At 42.5% G+C, this 15767-nt stretch overlaps 1 protein-coding gene across 1 annotated transcript; it reads right to left on the bottom strand.

The window, feature by feature from the left end:
• Window positions 1–1285: 1285 nt before the first annotated feature.
• Window positions 1286–14998, bottom strand: HNRNPU (heterogeneous nuclear ribonucleoprotein U). Its single transcript, XM_068155653.1, has 14 exons — window positions 14089–14998; window positions 12881–12992; window positions 12712–12785; window positions 10405–10544; window positions 8770–8869; window positions 7510–7622; window positions 6861–7124; window positions 6509–6628; window positions 5935–6063; window positions 5405–5573; window positions 4635–4874; window positions 3977–4176; window positions 2824–2895; window positions 1286–2431 (listed from the first exon to the last, which is right to left on the bottom strand). Exons 1-14 carry the CDS (start codon window positions 14813–14815, stop codon window positions 2378–2380), a joined length of 2514 nt encoding a protein of 837 aa, XP_068011754.1. The 5' UTR covers window positions 14816–14998; the 3' UTR covers window positions 1286–2377.
• Between the last annotated feature and the right edge of the window lie 769 nt (window positions 14999–15767).

Genomic DNA, 15767 nt, shown 5'->3' on the forward strand with positions numbered 1-15767 from the left:
CTACACATGCCTAGTAGTGCTTGAAGTTGAAGCCATTGTTTAATTCTGGACCTCAGAATACAGGCAGCCCATGTATTGCCCAACTTATCAAAACAGCCTTTTTGATATAGGAGTGGGTTTTTTGTAGACACAGTACTCCTCATTCAGGTGTAAGGTAGGTGAAGCACTTCCTCTCATGTGTGTTTTTTTTTTTTAAACACCATACAAAGAGTTGAAAATAAAACATCCCAGACTTTTGAATTAAAATACAAGCTTTACAACCACATAGTAAGTGTAGGTTCTTATATTTCAGTTTAAGACTGTAATCTTATAGAGTACCAAAATAAGCAAAGGATCAGCACTCCGTACAAAGTGTTAGTTTTTGTGAGGAGGGTAGAAGGGAGATGGACTTTAATTACACTAAACTGTTTTTGCAAGTCTAAAGAAAATTCCATTTCAGCAAAACAGATTTGGGGTCAGACTCCCCACATTTCTATTTCATTATATAGTGTTTCTTTAAAGACAATTTACATTTTTCTCAAAGGAAAGGGATGGGTTAAAGCAGTATTATAACAAGGAAGTGGTGCTGTTAATGTTTAATGTCAATATGCAATGTCACCTGCTATAAAGGCTAGAAGAGCAACACAACTTTACCTTTACTTCTGAAGACTATTAAAAATTGACTAACATTAAAGTTCCAAGCACACTACACTGATGCTAGGTCTAGGCTGCTGCTGAGCCTCTGCTAGTCTGTGCACTGCCCTGAGGAACTCGGCATGCAAGCTCCAACCGCCAGATGCTGGCAGTGACATGTGTTTGCACATGTGTACCAGGGTTCAATTTAGAACGGTTATGTCTCTCCCATCTTACAGTATCAAAATGCAAGGAAATTAGCAGCTAACATTGCCACTACAATTTTACAAAAGCGTTAATCTGAACAAAATAGCAGTTGAAATAAATTGAAGCTGTCTGCTCAACTCCAGGATTCATTCTGTGACAGCCCTCCTGGTCCTATTCCCTATCCTTTCTTCCTCTACTCCTTCCCTAATGCTTATTTTACAATAAATAGGTTAAGTGGATTTACATGATGCAAACATAACTCAAGACTTTTGCTCTGTACATAACCATGGTAAATTGTGAGATTATACATGTGATAGATCGCTAACAGAGCAACCACCAGTTTAAAGAAACACAAGTATTTCAGCATGTACACAGTAAAGAGTTTAGAACTGTCCAACATAATCACTTCCGTACATTCTCTTCCTCTTTATAGCCTGAAAGGGATTTTAGACCTTGATGGCAACAATCCCAGAACAAGAGTAAAATGAATTTATTTTATTGCAAACAAACGTCTATAGAGTTAAACTTCTCCACCCACTTTCTTTAAAGAGAAAAGGAATCAGCAGGCTAAGGAGATACACCCATTTGAGAATTGACATGATTAAAAATTAGATATAAAATGGGTGACTCACAGTTTCATTAGCTTACAAAATGGTGGAGTAACTACTACAAGTACACTAGGTATACAGTATTTTGTGGGGAGAGAGTTATACAGACACACAGCTAACTTCATATAGATCCCATTAGACAACTGGATTTACAACAAGTTTTGTTTAATAAGAAATGGGCAAAGCCAGCTTCTTTCAGAATCAAAATGCAGAACAAATGGAAAAGAAATTATGGTGTTGTACCTTCACAAGTTTGAGCCTCCACAAATAATGCAACCAAGTTTTACAACTTTTAAGAGCTTCTACATACACTCCACCTTCACTATTTAGCCCCAGGTTTCCTCTTTGCCCCCCAACATCTTACTGAGTTCAAACATTACAAAAAAGTCCTAGTTATTGCCAGAAACTTTTACCTCCCCCTCCTTCCCTTTTCCACCCAGAAGCTTCATAGAGAGAATGGAGTGTAATATGGAGCTTTACATAATCTCATGGTATTCATGAGGGCTATTAAGAAGCCTCTATAGGAATCTGGTTGCTAACATTTCTATTGTATTGTGACATGACTCACGACTGTTTCTTAGAAATTGGGGGATAGGGAAAAAGGAGAAAATTCTTTAATAAAAAGACACCAGGTACAAAGCAAAGTTTTACTTTTTTTGTGGTAAAAAAAAAAAGTCACATTTTACAGATAAAATGTAGAACCCTGAAATACTGACACATTCTCTTATCGTGCACAATGCTGAGGTTCTCTTACGAATCACTTTAAAACTGCAATTAAAAATGTACAAAAAAAAGAAAAGAAAAAAAAAATCAACCCACAAAGCTTCTAAAAAAGGAACCCGCAGGCACTTCCTCTTGTGGAATGTTTAAAAAGTTAGCCTACTAAAGAAAACAGTCGACTTCTTGTGAAGGTTTTGGAGAAATATGTATCAGTTCATTTATTTGGGTATTCAATAATATCCTTGGTGATAATGCTGACTCCATGGCTTCTGACCCCAGAATTGCTGCAATAAATGGATAAATAGTTAAAATTAACCTGCGATCACATTTCTTACAGAAACAGACATGAGTTCTCTTGCAACCTGAAAAGATTAAAAGTCCTCTCTAATAGCAGCAAGTTCCTAAACTACTGAAGGCAGTTAAAGGTTCACTTCACAGTAGTAATGTGAAGCCAAATACTACATACCATTAAGACCAATAAGCCATAGCTGATATCTGATATATCAAGGCCATCAAGCCAGATTAAGTTTTGCACAGAAAACTATTTATAGTGGTACTACCTTAGCATTAGAAGATTCTGTTATCTGGTTTTGATTACATACCTAACTCTTTAAGACAGCACTTTGAAACATTCAAGTTAACAATCAGAGAAAAGGTAGAAATTACGACTACTTACACCCTGCTGCCACTGGTTGTAGCCCTGAGATTGGTTTTTGTAGCCACGATTATTTCCCCTTCCTCTGAAGTTCTGCAAGAGGACAAGAGTTTAGTTACATCCATATGGATTTTTCAAGAAGTGTACTAATACCACCATCACATACCACATAGAATCTTTCAAATGCATTGTATCAGGCCTAGGTAAGAAAAAAACCCCAAAAATATCCCTCTCTGAAATACACTACAATACCAAAAGCTGACCCCTCCTCCAGGCAACTGCTGCTTAAAACATGGTGCAAGAACCTCGGAATAAGCCAGCTCAAACTGTTGTTGCCAGTGGTCTGAAAAGCTGGCTAATCCATTTTGACTCAAACTATTTCCAGCTGCCCAACTGCACCAGGACAACTAAAGATGTAAGAGGCTGCCTATTTTTAGTTTGGAAAGGCTGTAGTTGCTACAAGGATGTGTTACCCGATCAGACAAAAGGATATGGATCACATAACTGAAAAGGGAAACACTAGTCGACAGAACTTCAAGTGAAAGTTACAATACAAAAGAAGGATATTGAAACTAGTAAATAAAATGTGACATTTCTCCTGTTTGTCAGTATTAGACAAACCTGAACCATGTTTACTAGCTTGGGCTCCATCTGCTGGCTCTTCAGTAATCTAAATTATGTTTTCAAATACCTCCAGTAATAGTCCATCAATTAAGACCTAGGCTAGTATGTCTTTACTCTTGTTGTGTCTGTTACCAGACACCAAAACAAATATACTCTCCAGAGCTACTTCATAAGTTCCCTAAATACTTGCTTAAAGATCCAACTTGACCCTAAAGTCAAACAATTACTATGATTTGCAGATAAAAAGTAAAAAAAACCAACAACAACAAAACCCACAAAACCAAACACACACAAGACTTCACATACTCCCTAAAACTGTTAATCTTCAACAGACACAAGGTACAGTCCTGCTGCAACCCTCACACCAGCATCAGAATCTTTTTAGGCAACATTCAGACCCCTGGGCACATACACTGAACTAGAAGCTAGGCCTTTAGCATGGGATTAGTGTAGCATCACAACCAAATTTATTGTTACTCGCAGACACCAAACCTGTCAAACAACATCCAAAGTACTGTAATTCAACTAATAAATCCCCATAAAAGATCACCTGGTTATAGTTTCCTCTGTTGGGCATTCCTCCTCTGTTATAGTTTCCTCTGTTTGAGTAGCCACCTCTGCTGGGAAAGACAGGGCCACGAGGATACGGGTAGCCAATTGCACCACTGCTGCCACCGCCGCCGCCGCCTCCACCACCTCGCTGAGGCATGTTGCCTCCCCTCCTGTTGTATCCGCCACGATTGCCAGGGACTGTAGGGAGAGAGTTACTTCAAGTAATTGTTAGGTCTTAAGTATTTCTATTTAGTAAAGATGATAGTTCAAAATGGCAGTGGTATAAAAGTAAGCGTCCAAATTGGGTGCAAAATTGTCAAAGCAGAGATTATATCAAATTAGTTAGTGAAAAATGGAACTTTAACAATGGAGTAGCCACTCCCCCTACCCCAATACAGTCTAGTACTGAAGTGAACAGCACCAAGCCTAACACAAACTCAAACCTGCACCTCAAACCACAGGCACAATTTAATCTGTGCTTTTGACTTTTCAAGTCAAAACCTCACTTTTAAAGCTGGACAGTTAATTTTGCAGTAATCCAATAGACTTATTAAATCAGAAATCAAGGATCCCCCTACATAACTAAGTACTGCAACATTTTTGCTCCACACAGCAGCTGCAACCTCCAAAATGTACAGGGTTATTTCTGGGATTACCTCCTCCTCTGAAATTGCCACGCATGTTGAATCCTCCACGTCCTCTCTGACCCCTATTAAACTGATTTTTATTGCTCTTCTTGTTCTTCTTTGAGCCAGTATTCTGTTTCTTTTCTGGCGGAAGAGATTTCTTACTTTCTTCTTTATACTGTTCCAAAAGCTTTTGAGCTTCTTCTTTTTGCAACTCTACATAGATTATTTCATCGAAACATTCTGCTACCTCTGGCAGTGTGAAGTTCCCTATAATTGCAAAAACACTGAGTATTCAGCATCTACACTTAGCTACAATCAAAGCTTTAATTTTAACCATCTTTTACCCATTCTTCCTCCCACTCCCTGCATTCCCTCAGCATAAGGACAGAATTACATAGTTTGAACATTTAAGAAATGTACAGTGACAAAGGAATAAACAGGTCTTCATGGAGTTGTCAGTACTGTTCCAAACCTCGAAAACATTCTGCCTGTATCTTTTTTCTTTTATAAGCCTCCACTCAGAATATCAGTTTCTGCCAAATATATCACTTATATAGGGCACTTTATGCCAAGACAGCTTTGTGCATCTGCATGAAGCGTATCAGCATAACTGAGTAGTGTTAAGGACTGCAGCAGAGGGAACACATTATAGTGTTGTCCTACAAGTTACAATAGTCTTCCAGTTTTGCTTAAGTACAACTGTTTAAGAGAAAGTGATTTTTCAGACTTCACGTTTACTTAATCCTTTAAACAGATACTCAGCATCCTAAAACACAGTATAGGATTATGTTCCATGCCTTTCATTTTGAGAACTGCATGCTCTGGAAGATCTTTTCCCTCCACCTCTGCCTTCTTTTGTGTTCTTTGCTTGTAGTCTTCATCTTTTGGGCAAACAACAACTGCTTTGCGCTGGAAGCCTGCAAACAGGCACATTTTTCTCCTCTGCGCAGCTGCAGACACATTTGTCTGAAAAAAATGCAGTAACTTACTACACGTAGCTGTCATTGTAAGAGTTAAGGAAGTCAACTTATGGTGTATAGACTTCACCTCTACAAGAGCTTGCAATGAAGTTTACAAATAACTGGACATAAAGATGCTGTATAATGCAAAGTTACAAGTTCATATCCACGTGTTAAAACACTATTCCTCCCACATCCCATAAATCCAGAGACATTCAGCAAGCATTTGCAGTAATATCTCAACTTTGTGTCCCATGAGTGAGTACTAAGTGAAGCAACTGCTATTACATTGTAACTTTAATCCCATTTAATCACTACACTATACCCTATAACAAATTGCCTTAACCATTTTTCACTGAAGTTTCTACCTGATCCAAAATGAAATTCCGCTTCTTGCGAGCTGCAATCTCAATGAACTTTCCAAGACACTGTGGAGCTCTCTGCAACAGTGTGTTAAGTTTTCCAGTATCCGCCATCTGCCGCTTAAAACCTGCAACCTACAGAGAGATTTCCCAGAATTACAGTGGCCCTCAATGCCAGTGGCTGACATGTCTTTGCTAAATGCTTTCACTTCAAGGACGGTTCAAATTCAAGGCCATTGTTACAAACTCAAAACTGAAATTCCCAAACCCTCCATTAAGACACAGAGTTTCCTCAAGACTGTAGATGAATCACTTCAGAAGAATCTAAGCTATACTTATCACATTGTTGAAGCTAAATGTTCCAAGTACAGGGATATAAAAAGAAATGCAAATAGTCAACAACAGTTGACTATTTATTATAGAGTGTACAAAACTCTTCAGAATCCTGTTGTGCCATGGATGAGTTAACAGCTCAGCAAGATAAAAATCTTCGTTTCTAGCTAACCAGTAGCTCCTTCCTTTAGACCATGAATTTAGAACAATTCTCTAATATATAAACAAGTATCATATTATCACTTACCATCATTTTGTCCATAATAGTATTTGTCCCAAGAATGTTGTATTTCCCAGGATTTGCTGCTGCATGTTTGGTAACCCAAGTAGTCTTGCCAGCTCCAGGCAAGCCAATCATCATCACCACCTATGACGACAGGTTCTATACTTGAAATACTAGTTCAAAGATTTCATTTAATATGCAACTTAGACCAGCAAGCCTAATGGAAACTGAGGGTGTATGTGCAGAGATAAGAGTCACAGGATATCAAGTATTAGTGTCTCCAAACAAAATGGACAGAGTTGTATAATCTACTTAAACTCTGTCACTTCTGTTCATCTATTTCAACAACTCTTAATATTATCAACACAAGGCTTACCTCACAATCCTTCTTTTGCTCAGGCCCTTTTGGTCCTCGGACCCTATCGTCCAGGGGGACCTTCTGAATGAAGGTGTACTCTTCAGGTACAGGAAAATAAGGTTCTTCCTTCTGACCAAAGTTGAACTCAACTGCACAGTTATGGCAGAGAACATGTGGGAAGAGTGGCCGCCCATCAAGAACTTCCTTACTGATTTTGAATGCAACACCAAGCTCTTGTCCGTTCTTGGAATATGAGAGTTCCACTTCATCACCGTCAAAATTCTGGTTTTCAGACAAAGCATTAGTTTGGACAAAATTACTCACCTGACTCTCTATAAAGTTTTATTAGTCATTTCACTATATTGGCTACATTCACTCCATTTCCTAACATTGTTCTATCATAAAGGAACTATTGCAAAGTTTTCTTTTAAAATTGAGTTATTGGTAATGACCATCTCAATCAAGTTCTGTTTTAAAGACACTGATCTGTGAATATGAAATCTTTAACATACTGACAGCAGTCACTGTTGATAGCATGTGCTTTGCCTCCTCCCTATGTCAAACAATCTACCTTGTTCATTTTTCTGTTTACTACTTCTCACATCACAAGGCAGTCTAAAAATTCAGTGAAGTTTTTCCTCAAAAGAAAATATAAATGAAAACTTACAGCAAAACATCCAATCACATCATTTTCATCAAACTTCTCACCAAAGTCTTCAGTCTCACAATTGCATGTCTTTATTCCTTTTAGAGAATACCCGTAAGAAAATTCTTCTTCACCTGAAGAAATAATTTAAACTTAATAAAAATAGGCATTTTAACCCAGCATTAAAAAACCACAATTTAATGCTTTACAGCTATTAACAATAAACTGTATTCGGAATGTTTTTATTAATGACAAAACAGGCTGCAACCCCCAGAGCTACAGCTACCTCCTGTGTTCAGATATACAATCTCACTTGAGATAGAACAGCAGTGTTTTCCCCATCCCAGTATTAAAAGCTATATGCTCCTGGTTACAGGTTTGTGTTGACATAAAGACGTGTGCCAGATAAAGACGTGAGCAAGTATTTTTAAACTCTGAAGACCTGATTATACATCAGTGTACCTGTAATGCAGTTAAGTCAGAAAGGCTTTCTGAATTTAGTCTCCAGCAGCACTTACCCCTCCCCATTTTAAAGGGAGCTTAGCAGACATTCAACCTGTGCGACAGCTGAGGATGAAGCTGCAAGGAACAAGCTAACAGGAAGTGTCAAACAGAGACTCAAGTGGAACTTAAATACTTCACTAGCAAGCTGCTACTGATAACACAATACACCAATTCATATGCATTTTCCACAACAATAGGTCTCAGCAGCAGGTATTAGTTATAAAGACCATTATGGCCGGTTCTTGTATGGCTAATGAAATTGTGTGGGTTGTTTTTTGTTTGTTTGTTTTTTTAAATCTTCCTACCTGCTGCTTTCAGAAATTAAGATTCTTACCCCCGCAAGTGAAAAAAACAACAGTGATGTAGTTACCCAGGAATTTATCTTCACTTCTTATACCATACCACACCCTGAAACAAACAAACTCCGCCCCCCCCCCCAAGAAAACAAACAAAAAAACCCTACAGTTGGAAATCCCCCTCTTCCTGTCTATGACACTACAACCAGAGGAGAAATCCATTATCTTGTCTGGTCTTAAAGAATGTGCTCCACAATGCATACTTAAACACTGAAAGAATGAACTCTCAAATCATGTGCTCCTTACAGGCCTGAATACTTAACTACTTTATTTTGTCTCAGTAATGCACTTCCTTACACCACATCCAGTGAACGATTCAAGTTTTTCAGCATTAACATCACTAAACTTTTCCCATATGCTGCCTTAGAACTTCAACCACATACACAATCAGTATGAAAGTAATGAAACGCTTAAGTCTTACCAAGCAACATTCCGCTTGTGTTCAGAGACCAGCCCACTCGTACTTCATGTATGTCAATGTCTTTTGTATAGAGATGTTTAACAGGAATCTTTTCTGTAACCTATTTTAAAATTGTTATAAGGTATGCAATATTAGATACTAACAAACTAGAAACACTAAGGTAACATCTGAAACCTTTAGATCTTTTGAGTAATTGCCTTTTTAAAAAATAAAGCATGCTTAAGTATGTGGAAGGAACTGTAAGTCAGTGACTTGGCAATGAAGTTTAAGACACTGGAAACCTTCAGAGCACTGTTAAGACTACATAGCAGGCCCTTCTCAGTGGCCAAAATCCTCTATTAAAATCAAAGATGTATACTTTTTTTTAATAGTTGACATGAAGTTGGGATCAACAGTAAACTATTTTGCCATTAAAATGTGGTAATGGATTAAAACATGCTTTATATAGACAAGAACAGTATTACACTCATCCCCTTCCACAGTAAGCAGACTTCCTGGACAAACTGCCAGCTTCCAAACAACATAACCAGATTAAAACTAACTAAATAAAAAAACCACAAACAAAACAAAAAAAAACCACAAACCAAGCCCACCTAAAGGTACTGGAATCTGTAGGCAACCAGCTGTTTTCCAACTACTTTCACAAGCTTCATGAAATTAAAGTGAAAAATGCATCAGCACACCAGTTTCCACAACTATTTAAGACAGGTGACTGAGGTGAAATTGATTTGAAAGTGAATAGGGCAATAAATACTGACATCAGTTTCACTTCATCAGCCTTCCAAAGTTATAGGTAACAGACACAAAATCAACTCTATGAAAAAGCAAGGAGAATGGGACTTCTGCCCCCTACAAGATAGTGGTCAGATTTGCAAGTACTAGTGAAAGAAAACAGAGTTAGTATTTACAGGAAAACAAATAAAACCCAACCTTTAAAGACATTAAGAGGAAAAAGAAATTTTAAAACTCAAGCTTTGTGACACCTGTTTTTCTTTCTTCAAAATGTTGCACAAATTAATACAAGGCTAATTGCTCTTTGCCATTCTTACCCTTCAGCAGAACTCTTGCTCTCAAAATTCAAGTACCTACTAAATACTCACTTCCACTGCATAAATAAGCCCAAATTATTCAGGTTGTAAGGGACCTCTGGAGGTCACCTAGCCTAAATTCCTACATAGAGCAGGTCAAATTGACAGGATGAAAAAAGAAGAGTAAAACAGACTGCCGGGATGATTTATAACCCCTTCAAAAAACCAAAACCAATTTGGATTTGTAATCTTCATAAAGCACAAGCAAACTTCTGATTAGCAAGTATCAAAATTCTTCAAGTGCTGATGTGTGAGGTGTCAAATAAAAGTACTGATTCAAGAACAAGATCAGAAGTTGCATGCGGGGCAAACACAAACTGACTTTGTTCTGGTTGTTACATAGAAGTTCTTACAAGTAAAAAATGCAGTTTTTCAAATTGAGACATCTTTTATCCAGAACCATTTCACCGGCTCTTAAGAGAAAGCTTTCTGAAAGTCCTGTTCACCTGAATTAGTTTCAGCTGTGTCTATAATACCTGACAAGTGTAAGTAAATATTATATTTAAGCATGCAAGATAACCTCCCATAAAACATTAGTTTAACTCACCTTCATTTCAAAGCAGACTTTGCCTTTAGAAACTCCATAGGAGGCTCTCCCCCCAGCCCAAAGGAAAGCAAAGCTTTCCATGGTCAGAGAGGAAGCACTAAATCGGTCTCTTGAGATTTTAAAATGTAGGTCACAGTTATCTGTCAACATAAAATGACTCTCTTTACTCTTTTCACAAAATGAGGTACAGCTGTCCAATTTTATGCATTAAAGGTAACTTCAGATTTCAAAGGTGATTTTCAAGACCAGCTGCCAGGAAGAGCTCAGCATCTTTCACAGAAGCAACTTGGAACACATGCCTAGGTGAAGCTGCAGTCTGAAACTCAGCCAAATAATCTTAGAAAAAGTTAGCTAACAAGAGTAATTTTTAAATTGTCATCTTAATTTGTCACAAAATTCCCTCTATTTATTTTCATCTCCTTCAAGAACTACACCTCATCTCATCAAGCCTTTTTTTGTTGGTTACCTATTTCCATCAACACAGAGGGCAACTGAACCAGCTTTGTGTTCTTTCAATTATTATATAGATACCCTTCTCAATGTAAAGAGTTTTCTTACCCCTCATGTCCAAACTTAATGAAAGCTGACAACAGGAACACAAGCATTTTTAAGTGCTGAAAGTAGTATTGTCTTTGGTTACTACAGTCAGTTAACAAGCCAAATTAGAGTAAGCCCATTAAAATAAAGTGCAGATAGGCTGGGCATGCAGAATGTGGTAAAGAACCTATCTCACTCTAACAAAACCTGCACAATGAAGTAACCTATCACTCCAAGGACTTAAGTGAAGCCTTTGTTTTACAGGTATCTTCAGAGTGGCACACTATGAAATTTCAAACTAATCTTCTAGTAGGCTTCAAAAAGACCACACAAAATGGTAGTGGGGTGTACAGGATATAAAATATGATTTCCCCAAAGAAAGAACCCACAGGAGAGACTACAAATCTATCTGATGCTTAAAAGTAAAGGTTGCAAAATGAGCAAGCAGGGAGTTCTGCCCTGGTGTAAAACCTGCATGCTGGCAGAGTACAGTAAAATGCAGTCTTCCCTGTATTGCTGATAGATCTCATGCATGAGGCCTTGTTTGCATACAACCACCCCCAGCTGCCACTATGTTTGTGATCTAAGCATATTCGCATTAGTACTTACATGAAAACCAGCTATGAATCATATGGATGAAACCCACCTCTGTAGATTACTTTCCCATAACTGAGAGCAGAAATTGAAGTAACAGCTTCCTTGTAAGACATAGGTAATCAAAAGCACTTAAGAGTACTAAACCTCTTACACCTCTGGATCATTATGGTCCAGAAAAGAGGGTGCCAAGCTGTTACACAATTCAGTCTTAAATCTATGTTTGATTCTGATCTCCAAACGGTCTACTAGGAAGAAATAAAAATATAGCTACTGTTCTTGGGAAACATCAGAATCTTCACAAAGGTGGCTTCTCACACCACTAGCAGCTAGAAACTTCAGATTTAATTACAAACGTGTCCAGGATGGCATATTCAGTGATTTACATGGCTGTAATCCAGTATCTCCTTCCACTTAAAAAGACTTCTCAGGGGAAAACTCACACCTTTAAATATGCCAACAAATATAGCACCTAAGGAAAATTTTAAGCTTTCTTTCCATGGCACTTTTAAGAAAATAAGTTTGAGCATCACTCAAGTTTTCTAATGCTATACTAAGTTTTCATACTTACCTTTAGAAATACAAATGCTAACTTTGCCTCAGCCACTCTGCATCACAAAACCCTGACTTTTTTAATCCACCTCAACACCCCTGTCCCCTGCCAAAATCCCAGGCTGCATGAACAGTTTGAGAGACTTTACCCAATTTTTTGGTTTAAGTTTTCCAGACAGGAAAAAAAAAAAAAAAAAAGGCCATGTTGGTATGTGAATAGAGCTGAGCCTCAACAAGCTATGCAGGAAGCTCACTTCACAAATTGGCTGACTGTAATCACCTACGCTACTGAATCCTAGACTTACAGTTTCAGAGTGTCCAGTGTGCTAAATAATCACATTCTCAAGCTGTTTCTAGGGGTCTTATTGCTCACGCTATACTTGGCCAGCTTGGTTTCCCTTCAAGATTAGTGTTTCAATATTTTAAAAAAAATTCTCCACCCTTCTGCCCTTTTCTGTAATGGAACGAGGTATAAATACAATTTTAAATTATTCTGAAGTTGGTAACGTGCCAACAAATGTATTCAACCTAAACTTCTGAAAGTATGTTCTTTAAAAGTATCTCCTTAAGATTAAAAGCGAAACACCATGTATTTCCAGAGTAAAGGAAGGCATGTTTACTTACAAGTATCAAGACAAACCACTGTATCATCAAAATGTTCATCTTCTTCTTCAACAGGAGGCTGAGGGGACTTGGCCCTGAACAAAAAGACAATAAAGCAACAAAATAAACATATCTGTACTTTACAAGCATTTCTCATTCACGAAACACTGTACGGCATCAAGGTATTTACCTGCTGTACTTATTTTCCTCAATGTATTCAAAATATCCACGGCCATGGTCTTCACGTGGTCTCTTCACTCCTCTCTTTTTCTCACCAGGTTTTTGTTCTGTTTTAGCATCTCCTGTAATAGAATCAATGATTTATTTTTATTGCTCAGCTCCTTAATTTGGATAAAGTTCTATACTCTAAGAGCCTACACCAAGTGAAAAGTAGTCATAATCCTAAAAAAGGTTCTTATTTTGTTCTATGACAAAACCCCGCATCTCGAATTTTCTCAGAGAACTCAAAATTTGTCTGTTAAATCATCTCTGATGGGTGACAGATGTGGCCACACAGCAGCAGCTGATATAGTCCTCCACGTTAAGATCCCCACAGAACAGCCAGGCTACTCCCAAGCGGTAGGCAGGAAGGGGAAGAAAAGAAAGGAGGAGGAAAAAAAAAAAAAGAAAGAAAGAAAAAAAAAAAAAAAAAAAAAAAAAAAAATCAGGACAGAAAAAAACCCTGACTCCCGCAAGGCCAGACCCATACCACTCCCCCCGCGCCAGCAGGAAACTCCCGGCTTCTCCCAAGGACACAGAGCGCTCCGCACGACTGCGCCTCCTCTCGGCAGGCCGTGCGTGGCGGCCCGGTAGAGAGCCCCGCGTGGGGCCACCCGCCTGCCTGAAGGGAAGGGATTCCGCCTCCTCCCGCCTCCATTGTACCAGGCCTTCCCAGCGCCATCCCGAGCCGCCACCAGGCCGGACGTGACGTCACGCAGCCCAGCGCCTCGCAGCACAATACAGCGCGCCCCAGTGGCCTCTCCGCCATCACCCCTCCCCCCAACCAAACCTCACCCCCCCGCCTTCCCCCGCGCGGCCCAGCGCCCCGGCCCCTTCCTCGCCCTGCCCCGCGCAACAGCCCCTCCTCCGTCGCCAGCCCCGTGCAGCGGCCCCACACGGGACCCTCGCCCCACCCCCGCCGGTGGCGCAGGGCCCGGCGCAGCGCCTGGAGCGGAGCACGCGGTGTCGCGCGGCAGGACCCCGCTCCCCCTCCCCTCGGAAGAGGCGCCGCCATCACGCCTGCTCCCGCGCGCGCCCCGGAAACCGCCCTCCAGGCCGCAGCTTTCCCCCCTCAAACCCTTTCGCGGGGGAGGGGGGGTTCCAGCGGGGGAGAGACGCGACGGATTAACGGGCTTTCTCGACATCCCCACCCCCCCCATTCCCATTGCGCACACTCACCCCCAGTAGCCTGAGCCCCGGGGCGGCCGCCGCCACCGCCACCTTCCGCTTTCTTCTGCTGCTGCTGCTGCTTGGCGGGGCCTCCTGGGCCAGAGGGAGACGCCACCTGCGGCCCCGAGGCGCCGCCAGAGGTTTTGCCAGGGGCTTCCTTGGCAGCGCCGCGCGGCTGAAGGAGCGGTGGGGGCTGCTGCTGTTGCTGGGGTGGCTGCTGCTCCCCATGCCCGTTGGCGTCCCCAGCCGCTGCCTCCTCCTCGTCGGCGAGCTCGTCCTCCCCCTCTTGGAAACCCTGGTCGTCTCCGTTCTCATCCTCCTCCTCCTCCTCTTCCTCCTCCTCGCCGCCCGCCTCCTCTTCCATCGGGCCGCCTCCGGCCCCCGCCCGCTCGCCGTTCTCCTCGCCCAGCTCCATGGCGTCGCCATCGGCGGCCTCCAGCCCTTCCTCGTCGTCGTCCTCCGCGGTGGAGGCCGCGGCCTGGTCGAGGCCTCCCCCTTGGTGGAGCTGCGAGGCACCCCCGCCGCTCTCGGCTGCCTCCCCCTCCATGCTGCCGTTGCCAGGCTCAATTGCGCTGCTGGCGGGGCCTCCCCCACCAGCCTCCTCCTGGTCTAACGCGGCCTGGAGCCTCTCCATGAGCTCGGCCTTAAGGCCCTTGTCGGAAAGGCGCCGCTTTTTCAGCTCTTCCTTCAGCTCCGACACCTTCAGCTTCTTCACGTTCACGGGCGAGCAGCTCATGGCGGCGGCGGCTCGATCCCTTGGGCTGCGCGCGGGCGGCTCTGGGCTGGGGCGGGCAGCGGCGGCTCTAGGTCGAGGCCCCGGCGGGAGGCGGTGGGTGGGTGGCGCGGCTGGTTCGTGCGGCTGCGGCAGCTGCAGAGCGGACCCGCCTGGCGCCAAATCCTTTCACCGAGCTCGCGAGGGCGACGCGCCTCGCGGGGCCGAGCACGCAGCACAGTTCGCCCCGCCCCCGCGCACGTAGTCCCTCCTTCCCCTCCCCCAACCCCCCTGCGCCGTCTCCCCGCCGCTACCGTAACGGCTGCTTTCGCGCCCCCATACCGTAAATACCCGCCCGAGCGCCGCGGCTCTGCGTGTACCCCGCCGCCCTCACGTGTGGGGCGCCGAGCTTCCCTCCTCGCCAGGCCGCCGAGCGAAGCTGGCGGGGACAGAGCAGCAATCTCTGCCGGAACGCCCACTGCGCGCCAACAGCTGTAACTGCGCCATGTTGGGCAGGCGACAGTAGGAAGTGCAGCTGCAGGCAGTACAGTTGTCCCTTCTCCGATGCACCCCTTCGGCAAAACAATCTACTCCAGGCCGGAAACGAGTCGCTCTGTAACACCGTCCACCCTTCGGGCGTGGATTAAACCCGAATGACGACCCCCTAGACAGCCTTCCGTTACCCCACCTTCTCCCCGGCGCTGTTTTCAGGCCACAGCCTGGCAGCTAAGGCAGTTCCTGACCTCCACTCGGTGCCGGCCGCGCGGGCCTAGTCCACGCAGTTTGTTGTTCAAAAGGTTTGAACACTGCTAACTCAAAATAGTGCCCCCGATACTGGCTGCAGCACGCAGAAGCACGTATGGTCATGATCTTGAACTAGACCAGAACGAGCAAGGATCGATGAAGTGCATTAACTCTCCACAGGACAAGTAGAAGTCTGGAGCTCGGCACAGAGCCCATACATTAACAGAAACCG

Source organism: Melanerpes formicivorus, unplaced genomic scaffold (assembly GCF_026170545.1).
Source record: "Melanerpes formicivorus ecotype bairdi unplaced genomic scaffold, bMelFor1.0.p_v2 SCAF_2, whole genome shotgun sequence".
Lineage (NCBI taxonomy): Eukaryota > Metazoa > Chordata > Aves > Piciformes > Picidae > Melanerpes > Melanerpes formicivorus.

What these genes read in the sequence shown, in the direction of transcription:
- HNRNPU (XM_068155653.1), bottom strand. Translation starts at nt 14,815, where the DNA reads ATGAGCTGCTCGCCCGTGAACGTGAAGAAGCTGAAGGTGTCGGAGCTG. An exon ending in GAGGAAAATAAGTACAGCAG is followed by an intron (nt 12,786 to 12,880) that starts GTAAATACCTTG and finishes CTTTTTGTTCAG; the next exon opens with GGCCAAGTCCCCTCAGCCTC. An exon ending in AGCAAAAGAAGGATTGTGAG is followed by an intron (nt 6,629 to 6,860) that starts GTAAGCCTTGTG and finishes CTGTCGTCATAG; the next exon opens with GTGGTGATGATGATTGGCTT.